The following is a 13,372-nucleotide window of genomic DNA, read 5'->3' as shown; positions in this document are numbered from 1 at the left end:
TCCAACCTAGTAGTAGTGGTACCACCCTAGTCATTCGGGTAATCGTCCCCCGCCCATCGGGAGCGAGTGGTGTGCACGAAGGTCCTATGGTTCCGGTTCTCAAGACATACCAGTCCTTAGGGGGACCGGACAGGATATCTTCTCAAAAAGGGATTGCCAACTCCCCATGCCACGATAGCACCTCACCAGGGATAACCAACACCCCGGTCCACCTCTCACATATACCCACCACAGGTAACTCTCGCAAGGGATGCCCAGGTCGCACCCCTTCGGCAAGACTTGCCCCAGAGACTCGTCGTAAGATCCTGTCTGATCGACTCAACCCTCACCACACACCCAAAACACACGCCAAGATCTCCCCATGTTCATTATCCAATTTTACCAATTTTTATGGCACCTCGTGCCTTACGCACATACGTCTCTCCCTCACCAGCATCACATCACAGATATAATGCGAGTAAGAGTAAAGCAGTAAGTATGTAACAAGCGAGCATCTAGCCTATCAGTGGGTGTGCAGGAGTAAGGTTGCAACAAGGTATAAGGCTCAAGTAAAACTACCATGCAACCTAACATCATATTATTGCATAAAAGATAAAGCGCTAGCAATTCTAGTTATAGCATGCGTAATAGGATCTACGAGATTGGGTGGGGCGTGGCACCTGGCAGGTCATCTCCCAAGTCCTCGCTGTAGTCTGGGTCATACTCCTCAGTCGGCAGGTCCTCCGGCTCTGTTAAACGTAACATATGGTCGCGTGAGCGACTCCTATAAAGGTGCACGAAGGAGCAACAAAAAATTCGAAAGATCCAAAGGCACTCAAACACAAGCCTATGACATAGAGCTCATTTTTAGAAAGATTTGAGCACTGGTTTGGTATTTTTCTGAGTTAAAATGAATTAGTTATGAGTTTTCAAAGATTAAATGAATTTCTGAAAAAGAAAAAGAATTGGAAATTCCAGGCAGTGACACGTGGCAGCACCCGATTGGCTGAGACAGAGTGAGTCACTGACAGGTGGGTCCATTGACTGGTCAACGGCCAACGGTCAACTTTGACCGGGCCGAGACCAGGCTCTGGTGGGCCGGCTAGGGCTGGATACGGGCCGGGTTGGGCCGGTCTGGGCCAGGCTGGCCCAGACTCGTGGCAGCTCCTCGTGATGCCATGTTGCGCTTTGGATTCGGAAAGAGGCTCCAGTCTTGTAGGCGTGGCTCACGGTGAGCGTGAACCAGCGGTTCACGGGTGTACGTGGGGTCTACGGTGGACCGCGTTCACCTTCTCTTCCTTCCTCTTGGTTCATGGTGTACATGGTGCATCGAACTACTGTCTCGGCCCTTCCCCTTGCTTCCCCATGCGGTGGCGCGCCCGCCGACGGCGAGCGGCTGTTCTCTGGCCACGGTGGCTCTCTTCCTCCATCTTGCTGCGCGCGGCGCGTCCCTTGCCAAGGCAAAACAGGTAACCCTCCTTCCGTCGCTTCTACCGGCCTAACGCGGCAAGAACGGAACCTCGCCATGGTGAGCTCTAGCCATGGCGGGCATGCTCCGCAGCGCATCGCCCTCCAGCATTCCTAGGCCCTCGGTGCGCAATGCGGTCCGTGGTTGGGGCGGCAGGTGTGCGTGCGTGTGTGTAAGCAGGGTACAGGGGTCAGGGCCTCCTCTCGCTCATTCCCGATACGGAGACGACGAAGTGATGCCCACGAACACTACTATAGAGAGTCGGGAGGGTGCTGGGGCTCACCGTAGGTGGCAATGGCGAAGGGATATCGATGCAGGGCGAGTCGAGGCCGTGTTGGGGCGAGGCCATGCCGTGCCGAGCAACTACTCCGCGGTAGCCGATCGGGTCGTCGCCTTCTGTTCCGGTGACTCCTCTTCGGCGGCCCTCTCTTCTCTACCCCCCCCCCCCCCATTCTCCCTCCTTCCCCTCCTTCTCTTGGTCGCGACAGAAAGTGGTAGCCACCAGGGCGGCGGCGAGGTGATGGGGAACGACTAGGGCACCTCGGCGGTGTCTTCTTATAGGGAGGTGGTGATCATGGCGAGGTGAACGGCGGGAAGGGGGCTTAGGGCCACGTGGAGGTGATCGACGTGCTTAGGCTAGGGTTGCGGTCATGGCGCGGTCGCGGGTTGCCTTGGCGCCTCCGTTTTGGCGCAACAACCTGCTCAGGCTTCGTACGAGGGTGCCAGAGGCGGTTGCAAGAGCGTGGGCCACAGCGATGGCGTCATGGCGCAGATGGCTCTAGCTGGGGGCGGTAGCAGTGTGGATGGGCGAGGTGGCATCGCATCCACGCGTTCACTGCCACCCGACGTGAAGAGAACGGCTGGCGATGGAGATTCCCCCTCCTCAGTCCTGACTCGGGCGTGAAAATGGGAAAGGCGCGAGGATGACAATGACAATGGGGTCCCAGCTGGCGGTGACCGGGAGAAAGGGAAGAGCGGCTCCCAGCTGGGCCGTCTCGGCACTGTTGGGCCATGCCGAATCCGTGGCCCGTCACGGTGGGAGTGGGGTAGCTGAAAGGCTGGGCCGTTTTGGGGGGGGGGGGGGGTTGGGTTGGCCTGCGGGTGCCGATGTGCGGCCTGCTGGGCTGGAGTCCGTTTGCAGGCTGTGGAGCCAGGCTGGCTTGATCTCTGGGCCAAAAGGGTTTCTCTATTTTAGCTTAATTGAATTAGCTCCTCTAAGTTATCTCTTCATTTTTCTAGCTACTCCATAGTTCCTACATGCATACACATGTGTTGCCTACACATGTATGCCCTAGTGGGGTCCACTAGAGGTCATTTAGGGTTCCACCAAGGGTTGGCAACAACACCCACACATTTATTTAATTGCTTTTATTAATCAATACAAAAGAACATAAGAAGCAACTCATGCAAATTTAATTAAATACAAGGATATAAACATCTACAATAGGTACTACTTATGCAACTAGGGTAGTTTTCCTACAAGACATTCACCAACCATTGGCTATTTTTAGAAAAAAATTTGTAGTTGTGATTTTTTATTTTTCTTGTTTTCTGGAAATTTTTGGGTTGTTACACATAGATACACTATATATACAAAAAAATTGCAAAAATAATGGATATTCAGTTGCATACCCTTGAATACAAGTGGGCCCGCCCCTGCGCCCAGTCGTGTGCTTGGATGAGTAAAAGCCGCGGATCTGGGATGGGCGAGGCGGCGGCACGACGTTGTAACGGGAGAGGGCAGCACACCTACTCGGCGGGTCTTCTCCTTCTCGGCACGGCCTTGCGGCGTCGGCGTGGCTTCGCGACAGGGAGGGAGAACAGGCACGGCGTGGGCGAAACGGAGTGAGGACGACAGCGAGGTCGATGGCGCATGTCGGTGCCGGTGCAGGCGCGGAGGATGATGGTGCGGCAGCGCGAGCGTAGGGAGAGAGAGAGGAGGCGTCGGCGTGGCGAGCGTGGGGATGGAGCAAAAGCGTGAGGGCAGGCGTGGGAGAGGAGGCTGATGCGGGATCTCGCGCGAGGGGGAGGGGAGTGATTGGCGCCGTGTCCACCACGCGCGGGCGGGAGCAAGCGAAGCCGGGCGAGCGATTCCAACGCGGAGATCGCATGGAGGCAGACCGACGACCCCAAGTTCGATTGTCGCACCAAAAAAAAATCCTCTCTTTAGTTTTTTTTAGTTGTGACGATGAAAGAAACCACTAGAGGAACGAACCAATACCAGTTAGGCCACAATAACGCTGTTTGGTTTATAGCACAGATATGGCAGCCATAGTATTTGCGAGTCATTTTTGCACCACAGTTTCGGCGTCCATTTTTAACGCCGCAATGACGGCACCGCGGTGTGGCTAGCCGTAGCCGGGAGCCAAACAGCCTATTATGCCGTGTAGTACGTACGTCCGAAGTTTCTGATGGAAATTTAAAAGGTGCTAGCTCCTGCGTGCTACGCTACACACACTGCCAGCTATTGTGCGAGAAGGGGACTCAGATTCAGAAAGCCCCTTTAAGGCCTTGTTTAGTTGGGTGAATTTGGATTTTGGGGTTACTGTAGCACGTTCGTTTTTATTTGACAAATAGTGTTCAAACATAGACTAATTAGGCTCAAAACGTTCGTCTCGCAATTTCCCACCAAACTGTGCAATTAGTTTTTCTTTTCGTTTACATTTAATGCTCCATGCACGGGCCGCAAACATTCGATGTGACAGGTACTGTAGCAACTTTTTAGAAATTGGGGTGGAACTAAACAAGGCCTAACTAATGATGGCACTAAGTGCCGTCTGTGTGCCCACCGTACCTTTCCACATTCATGATCAACTCTGATCCCCCAGTTAAGCAGGAGTACGATATTCTTGCCTTCAAAGATATGATTTCGGTAGCACGCTTATTATGATGTCCTGCAAAACGTTGTTTGTTTGGCCAGGGGCACAGTGTGAATACAATCATTTCTCCAACCGAATCATTCAATTCTCATAGACTAAGTTTTGGATGCAGTCGGATCGGCATTAATCCACCCTAACACAAGTGGATTGAGGTGATCCGACAACATACAAATAAAGCCTAAACAGGGGTGCATGTATCTACTAGATAATAATTGGAGAAGTTCCAACAGGTTTTGAAACTTCACACAGCTATTAGTAATACTATGATCCACATCTAAACAAAAAAAACAAACTGCAAATTCACATAAACAAAAATGACTAATTTCAGACGCATTTTGCAATAGTGGATAAAATTGAAATTATAACAGGTATTTTTGCCATTTCTGTTTCTCTCAAATGAGATCGAATTTGCACTTATAATCTTGTGCACATGTAGTTCATTGCCTCACCTATAAATGCAGATATATAGTTTATTTTAATGAGAATATTGGCCTTTTTAGCTATGGTTTCCTAGCAATTCACAGAATCTTCAAAACTTACCAGTGCTTCAGCTGATATATGGACACCATGAGTGGGTATTCGGACGTGAAACACTGAGGACATGGAGCGGTGATCGATTAGGCCTGGTTTGGATGCGTATGTATTCGTCTCAATTCAAATATGTTGAAGTGGATTAAAATAAAATAAAATTAATTCTATTACATTCCATTCTAACCCATGTGAATTGCACGTACATCCAAACAAGGCCTTAGCATTTTTATTATTCACTGTGGCTCATTTGAAGGGAAACCGATGCACTGCTGCTTCTTCCCGTCGGGTCGGGGAGATAGTGCCGGATTACTCATGCTTTAAGGCGAGCGAGCAGTGGCCTCGTCGTGGCGACAACCGAAAATAATGTCAGTCAAACCAAGAGCCCACTTGTCCCCCTCTCCCTCTCTGTCTCAGCAAATTTATAGCCCGTCTCTTGGCTTGAACTGAAGCACCAAAGAGTTGGAGAGTTCATGCAAAAACAGTCTCAGCAAATCGTGCTAGCTTACCTGGTGCGGTAATGGTCGCCACGTCTAGAGCTTCGTTTTTTTAACCCAAAGTCCACTCCCATCAGCCACGCCAAGCCAACCACTAGTGACTCTGATGAGATATCGCGTCTGAGGCACGGCAAGCCTACAGTGTTCGTGCCCACACGTGTGCTTGCGCACCGGCACTCCACCTGTGAATCTTACCGTTGCCTTCCCGGGCCCCACGGCCTGACGACTCCCTCCCCAGTCCCCACGCCTCCTCTGCCCAGGTCAATCAGCCTACTCGTTGCTGCCTCCATCACACGGCCATGGAAAAATAATGGAGACACCGCCAAATCTACAACTACTAGCTTCACTTACTGCTACACCGAGCCACTTTATTTTGTCGCTGGAATGTGGGACCGGAAACGGGGCTCTGACATGCTGGTCCCTGTCGAAGGGGGAGAGAGAGGTAATCGAAGCGAGGTTCTGCTAGAGGCCCAGCCAGAGGAGCTATCCATGGCCGTGGCCGTCAACCCACCTTTGGTCCACCACGCACATTCCGGGGACTATTGAGGCACTTGTCACCTCCTTCTTGTCCGAGCCTCGTAGTCGTAGACCGTAGCCACGTTCCAGCATGCAGTGATTCAGGTGAGATCAATAATCAGTAGCCAAATTTTCACTCACTAGTCGCCATGTACGTGGACCTTCCCCAACAAATATTTTGTCGCAGCCTCGCTGATGCCGGAATGCTGAGCCCCGCACTTTTGGACACGATTGCACACAACAAAACTCCGTGTGACATTCAAAAGACAGGCCCAGTACCCGCGAATTGTTTTGCTTCTGGCAAGGCGTATTATTCCCTTTCGCCCACGGATGATAAGCTTTAATTTTTTTACTACTAGTAGTTAGTGAGCTTAGATATAATCTAGGACATCAAACTTGCATCAATAAATTTGTATTTGGAGTATATCTTTGAGATGAATTGACTTAGCAATTGAGAATATATTGTGACAGAAATTAAGGGTGAAAATTTACTTTGTAGGGATATGATTTTTCTTGGTTAAAATACGCTTATCCTTTTTGGATGATGGAGCAGTAATAATAACACGGTTTACATTAGCAGGTAATCCAAGCTTCCCATTCCGGCGCTTCATCAGTTCCCATCACAGGCGACAAAATCTCCATAGGCCACAGATGGCCCAGCTGCTTCCCAGAAGCCTTTTCTAGCCCCGGACGCCAGCGTGGCGAACAGAACCGCAGAGTCGCGATGGGGCCGGGCTAGGTGACCAGCCCGTTACGCCCGCGTCGTGTTCCGGCCCCGTCGCAGGCAAAACCCCACCGCCACAGGGGGTAGATCCACGAGCCTATCGGCCCCACGGCAATGCCAGGTGGGTCCGACGGAGGCCAGGCCCACGCGCAGCGTGACCACGGCCGGATCGCAATCCGCAAAAAGTGTATCGCCTACCGCTTCTCGGTTTCTAGTGCCAGAAAGGCTCGGACAGGCCCCGCCCCCGAGGCGGTCACATTGATGGCGGCAAACTACCACGTGAGACAAGAGACCCCACCTGTCATACTCAGGCCCGGGTGCCTCGGCCCCACCCGAGCCTCAGGCTCGGACAGCCGTTTGCGCCTCCGAGCCTGCCGCGCAGCAGGACTCTGAGCCCGAAGCCACTAAAGAATTCGGAAGCCCATCGGAAAAGCAGAGAAGAAGCCAATCGAAGGACGGGAGGAGGGGAGTGGCGTGGTAGTAGTGCAGTAGTGGGCTAGCTCGCGGCGGAGCAGAGAGACCAGAGAGCGAGAGCGAGCAGAGCAAGCAAAGCGTAGGCGAGCTCGCGGCGAAGCGGGAATTGATTGCGCCCACCACCACGTCTTCTCCACCTCCGTCCTCACCAAGCCACCATCATTGCCGCCACCGCGCCGCCCGGCCGCGGGAGCCCAGCTCAGCTGCGCATTCTTAACTACTGTTTCTCTCTTGGCTTCTTGGCGAAGTGTGGCGGTTGCGGGTACTGGAGTGCGGAGAGCAGCGCGGCGGTACGTGTCCGTGTTGCAGTGCTGTGAGGAAGCCACCACCCACCACCACCTCCATTAAAGGCGCTCACGCGCCGCCTCCGCCTCCACGAGAAAGCGAGGCGAGAGAAGAGGGAGTGAGGGCGTCGTACGCGACCTCCGTCGTCAAGGCCATCTCTCTCCTCCACACTTCCTCCCCTCACGGGGGCAGCCACGTACAAAGGCAGCTCGCCAACGCCCAGCAGGCAGCAGCACCCCCTCGCTTCACCACCCCACGCCGTGCGCCTTTAAAGACAGCGCGCGACAAGCTTAAAGGTTCCCAAGCCGCCGCTCGCGGTTGATCGGTGCTTTTGATCTGTTCCTTCTTGTTGCAGCTGCAGAGGTAACAGAGGCCACAGCCGTCGCGCGCGCGCGAAAGCAGAGGAGGAACGGCAATGGCGGTGACCGCGCGGCTCGGCGCCGTCGTGGCGTGCGTCGTCTTGGCGGCCGTGGCGGTGGCGCCGCGGCCGGCGGCGGGGATCCTTGACCCGGTCGACTTCCTGGCACTGCAGGCCGTGCGGCGGTCGCTGGACGACATGCCCGGCTCCGAGTTCTTCGACGGCTGGGACTTCACCGCCGATCCGTGCGGGTTCTCCGGCGTGTTCTGCGACGGGGACCGGGTGGCGGCGCTCGCGCTCGGCGACCCCCGGGCGGGGTCTCCGGGGCTGACGGGGCGGCTGGACCCAGCGCTGGGCCGTCTGTCCGCGCTCACCGAGCTCTCGCTCGTGCCCGGGCGCGTCGAGGGGGAGCTCCCGGCGTCGCTTGCGTCGTGCTCGAATCTCCGCTTCCTGGCGGTCAGCAAGAACCTCCTCTCCGGCCCGATACCGGACGGCTTCAGCGCGCTGTCCAACCTCCGGACGCTCGACGTCAGCTTCAATCAGATCTCCGGCACCATCCCGCCGTCCATCGCCGCGCTGCCGTCGATCACCAACCTCATCCTCTGCCACAACCAGCTTACCGGCGGCGTCCCGTCGTTCCCGGACTCGTCCCCGCTCCTCCGGCTGGACCTCAAGCATAATGCGCTCTCCGGCGGCGTGCCCACCCTGCCGGCCGGGCTGCAGTACCTCTCGCTGTCCGTGAACAAGCTCACCGGCACGGTCGACCAGGTGCTGCCCCGGCTGACCCGGCTCAACTTCCTCGACCTCAGCATGAACCAGCTGGAGGGCCCGATCCCGGCGTCGGTGTTCTCGCTGCCGCTGTCCGTGCTGCAGCTGCAGCGCAACTTCTTCGCGGGGCGCGTGCAGCCGTCGAACGACGTGACGATCCCGATGGTGGACCTGAGCTACAACCGGTTCTGGGGCCAGCTCTCGCCGCTGCTGGCGGGCGTCGGGCAGCTGTACCTGAACAACAACCGGTTCACCGGCGAGGTCCCAGCGCGGCTGGTGCAGGAGCTGGTGGGCTCCGGCGGCCTGCAGGTGCTGTACCTGCAGCACAACTTCCTGACGGGCATCGAGATATCGCCGTCGTCGTCGCTCCCCTCCACCGTCTCGCTCTGCCTGATGTACAACTGCATGGTGCCGCCGGTGTACGCGCCGTGCCCGATCAAGGCAGGGTCGCAGAACACGCGGCCGGCCGACCAGTGCCCGGAGTGGAGGGGCTGAGCGAGCTGATGTCAGGCTGGCTGATCCTGATCGTATCTCAGCAACGCCAATGCCAATGCCGGATCACCTCAGATCACCGGTTGGAATAGCGGAAAAGCAGAACTGAAGAAGAAATGAAGAATGGATGGAGATTGCGAAACGCGGTGGTCTCTGATTCTTTGATTGTTTTGTCCAGTTGTTACTAGTGTTCTTATTCTTTTTTCGATTTGGGGGAAGGAGGATAGTTACAGACAAGTAAGTACCTTAATAACCGGGATTTACAGGTGTAAGTTTTTTTTGTTTAGTTGGTGTATGTGCATTGTGTATCTCTCTGCTGTATAGTGAGCAGTACTCCCTCCGTAGCTTCTTTTCTATCACACACACTGGCGCTTGATGCTGTTAGATCAGATGATGGATGGTGTTAAGGAGCTAGTGATGTTATTTATCAAATCATGTCACTGAACAAATCAATGTGAACAAGCATGCACTGTGCTTGATTTGGCTTGGCAAACTGAATATCTGATACGAGACCACTGAATTGCTTGCTGCAGTTGAATTTCTACTTGACATCACAGGTTCTAATCATTTGGGATTAAGGGACTGAGGTTTAATGGTTCCCTACTTCCCTTGTATTGTAGTCAATGCCAGGTTATAATTATGCTCTCTGCTTCCCTTCGCATTCTCTGTTATTCTCTGTCAGTGTAAAGCAATCCGAAGCTCTGCTGCTCCCTATTCTCTGTAGAGAGCCACCTGTGCACTCAAGACGAGTATTTCCCAAAGCAAGTATAGTATAGTGAGTCCTACTCAGCAGGCCGTAGGAGGATCATCAGTCTATTTGCTTGACAGTAAACGATCGTAAATTTTCAGCCAGAATAGTATTCTTCTCTCATACCAAACTAGCCAACAATAATAATCCACGATCGTATACGATCCTATCAGCATCAGCCGAACAGGCTGCGTATCATCGAAATCCTACGTGGAGGTGAGAGAACTGAGGAGAGAGAAGAAAGCGAGCTGTTAGTTAACAGCCCGGCTGCAGGCACAAGCAACGAGAAAAAGATGTCTCCACCCTCTCTTCCAATCACATGCGTCCTTTTAGTGCTGCTACTTATTCCTTGCAGCAAACCTATAAGAGCAAGTATAATAGCAGGCTGTAAGCCGACTAAATGCTGAGGTGGAGGAGAGAGGGGAGGAGAGAGAGAAGAAGCGGACTGTAAGCTTACAGCCGGCTTGGGCACAAAAACCAAGAAAGTCTGTGAGAGAGATAAGTGGGCCATGTGTTAACTATAAAGAGCCAACTACTATATGAGTGGGCTGAGAGAAGGCTACAAGGAACCTTACAACCAGCAAGCCGGCTGTATTATTAGCCTTGCTCTAAGCCTGCTTACTATACAAACTGACTGTAACGAGTATTCAGCTCGCTAACAGCCGGCTGCCGGCGCTCTTATTATCCTTGCTTAGGAAGTCGGGATCTCCCTTCTGCAATTCAGAATCCACCCTTCTCTAAATTTGGTTGTTGTGGTTCCTTCCACCAAAAAAAAATGATGTTGCCACAATGCCACTTGAGTTTTATCATCAGGAATGCTAGCGATAATCCTAGAGGCTTGAAACCATCGATAGTAAGTTAAAACACACTAACCCTCTCGAGCCGTACAGTACGATTTCCGTGTGATTCAGTTGTCTCCACGGCTTCCAAATGACAGCCCTAATCCAGTGTGATCCCACATAAAGCACGCCCTGGCCAGGCTGCTTTTACAATCAAAATTGCACAGGACGATACCCGTACCCGCAGTACTGTCTCGTCATGGCATGGCATGGCATCCCATCTTGATCGGGTATTAGGGACAGAGGACGAGGAGAGCGGCCCGTACGCCGGACGGCGACTAACGATTCGCGGTTCGCGGACGTGCAGGCCGCACGCCCGCGCAATCGGAAACCAACGATCTCGCGGGATCGGCGCGCGCGCGCGCGCGCGCCAAGGCCGCCCCGGCCAGGACGGACCGGGCGCTACGGCGCTGCTCCCACATGGCAGGAGATCCGACTCGGATGCACCTGCGCGCAGTGTTAGAGTGTACCCCAGGGCCGTGTACCGCTAGGAGGAGCACAGGTGTGTGTACAATTAATTTCTACGGCCCGTCATGGCGAGCAGTGATCCAGCGCCCGTGCAGGGTTGTTTGGGTGCGCCGCTTTACTGCCACCGGTGTGACGAGCATGATGGGCATTTACTTTCGTTCCTTTCGCCCTTGCATTTGTTCTCTCACCTCTTTCCGTAAATCCTCGCAGTATTTCGATGACATGGTCGTATTCATACGCAGTGCTCATGTTACAAGCAACTTAACGCGTGCATGGACTCGTCCACGCGTCGAACAAACTGTAAAGAGGCAGGCGATAAGGATGGGCGTCTCACGGTTCCGTGGCATGGTCCCGCAGCCGCAGGCCCGCACGACAGGGACGCGGCACACCGAATTGCCCAAAAAAGCGTGCTGCTGGGTCGTTTGCTGTTGCTTCAGCGAGCAGGTACCTGCTGGCTGTGGCCTGTGTGGCTGCTGCAACAAAGCAGACTTCCGAGAGATCTAGCTTTTGGCATGTGTTCGGTTGTTCCGGTTCCGGAAATCCTGACGCCGACTCCCGACTGGTCTTCCCCGTTGCTGGCTCTTTTGACTGTCCCCGCGTGACGGCGTGGCCCTTTTGGCGTCCATCTTCTTCTTCCAGCATCCTCGTCGCCGAGAGAATTTTCGAGGGATGTGCAGTGCAGAGTAAAAGTACGGTCTGTGGTCAAAGCAGACGTCGCGGTTCGTTAAAGAAGAGCGGAGTTCAGGTTCTCGCGGTCTCGCTTGGTTACTTGATTTACTTGACACTGGGCTACGCTACAAACGCCGGCGACAAATGTGCATTTTGGTTTGGCTTCTCCTTATCGGCTCTTGAACTCGGGGCTCCGGCGAAACAGAACTGCGCGCAGTGGCACAGCGCACAGGCAGCAGTGGCGTCGGGCCTCGATTCGACAACGTGCAGGCGTCAAGGAGACGACGTCATCTTCTTCCCGACGCGCTCTTGCCTCTTCCTTGCTGCTGGTTCCCGGAAGCGCCGCCATCTTACCATGGGTTTTCCTTAGGGCCACGTTGGTTTGAAGGGGAACGGCTCTAGGAATTATTCCCGGTGAACGATCGCTATATAAATCACCGAAGCAATGCTGGCCGGAATGATTTTAGGCCACCAAACCCCAGGAACCCAGGCCCTAGATCTTACTCAATCCGTTCCAAATTATAAAATATTTTGATTTTTCTAGATTTATAATTTTTGCTACGCATTTAGATAGACGCTATGTCTACGTGTATAGTGAAAGCAATGCATCTAAAAAGACAAAACGTCTTATAATTTGAAACTGAGGGAGTATAAGAGATCACAGTCACAACTTCTCTGACAAACCTGTGCAGCTGTGCTCAACTTGCAGTCAGCCGGGCGGCCGGGGTTAACATGTCGTGCAGTGGCTACCAAAAGTGGCTAGTTTGGGTTTGGTGGTGGTCTGGTCTCCTCATGCTCCGTTATTTTTCCGATTCCTACCTTTGACTCTGAGGGTAAGTTGCAATGGAGCAGCAAGTGGGCTATTTGACCTGCCCAGAGGAGGATTAGAGGAGGCCAGGGACTGAAGGGGAGCCGTTTGTCAGCTCATGACCTAGTGGGGGCCGGGAAACCAACGGCCAAATTCACAAGTAGGAGCAATCGACTTGTTTTAGGAAAGCAAGTACTCTATCCCTTTCAAACTAGAGTTCGCTTTGGTTTTATTCTCAATCAAACTTTTCTAATTTTGACTGTTGTTATTAGGAAAATATTGTAACAATAAAGTTCAAATAAATTACTTCTATTAAATTCTTCAATTGAGTGACCTTTATTGTCATGAGCAACGCCTTTTCAAGGAGGGGTATATTGAATTTCTCTTTATAGGATTCAAATGGCGATTTGTGTAGCCTTTTTCTTCTCGAACTATGGTTAGGGTCTAAGGTTTGGGTTTTTGTAGTTTCTAGCTATAGAGGAGAAGTGCAAGGAGGTCCTTGGCCCGATGGTGGAGCTGAGCAGTGGTGGCATCAGTCGCAGGCGTTGAGATGGTTGGTGATTTGCGAGCATGGCATCAAGGGTATTGTGATTGGAGTGATAGGGTTAGTAGTGTTGACACCACTAGAGCCTAGCAAGAGGGAGAAAGAGCGCAACTGATATGAAGGTATGGTGGGCCCCTGGGTAGAAAGAAGGGGGAATTAGAGATATGATTGGAAAATAAACTGGGCTGTTGATTTCTCATCCAACAATTAAAGAAACTAATAGATTTTTAATAAAATATATTATCAAGTAAATTGTCCCTATTTATGACCACCATGCGGGCAATGCTTGTCTGATGCAAAGTTGGGCACACAGGCTGCACTTAGGATT

At 53.0% G+C, this 13,372-nt stretch overlaps 1 protein-coding gene across 2 annotated transcripts; it reads left to right on the top strand.

Moving 5' to 3' along the window:
* Nucleotides 1–7,045: 7,045 nt before the first annotated feature.
* On the top strand, nucleotides 7,046–9,454 carry LOC136517366 (polygalacturonase inhibitor 1-like). Of its 2 annotated transcripts, none has more exons than XM_066510918.1 (2): nucleotides 7,046–7,453; nucleotides 7,706–9,454. In XM_066510918.1, exon 2 carries the CDS (start codon nucleotides 7,766–7,768, stop codon nucleotides 8,969–8,971), a length of 1,206 nt encoding a protein of 401 aa, XP_066367015.1. In that variant the 5' UTR covers nucleotides 7,046–7,453; nucleotides 7,706–7,765; the 3' UTR covers nucleotides 8,972–9,454. The 2 variants fall into 2 exon arrangements, with proteins under 2 accessions (XP_066367015.1, XP_066367014.1); XM_066510917.1 differs by having other exon boundaries at nucleotides 7,046–7,646.
* The last annotated feature ends 3,918 nt before the right edge of the window (nucleotides 9,455–13,372 follow it).

The sequence above is a fragment of the Miscanthus floridulus genome, chromosome 17, assembly GCF_019320115.1.
Source record: "Miscanthus floridulus cultivar M001 chromosome 17, ASM1932011v1, whole genome shotgun sequence".
Taxonomy (NCBI): Eukaryota; Viridiplantae; Streptophyta; class Magnoliopsida; order Poales; family Poaceae; genus Miscanthus; species Miscanthus floridulus.
This window is presented reverse-complemented; position numbering and strand designations above follow the sequence as displayed.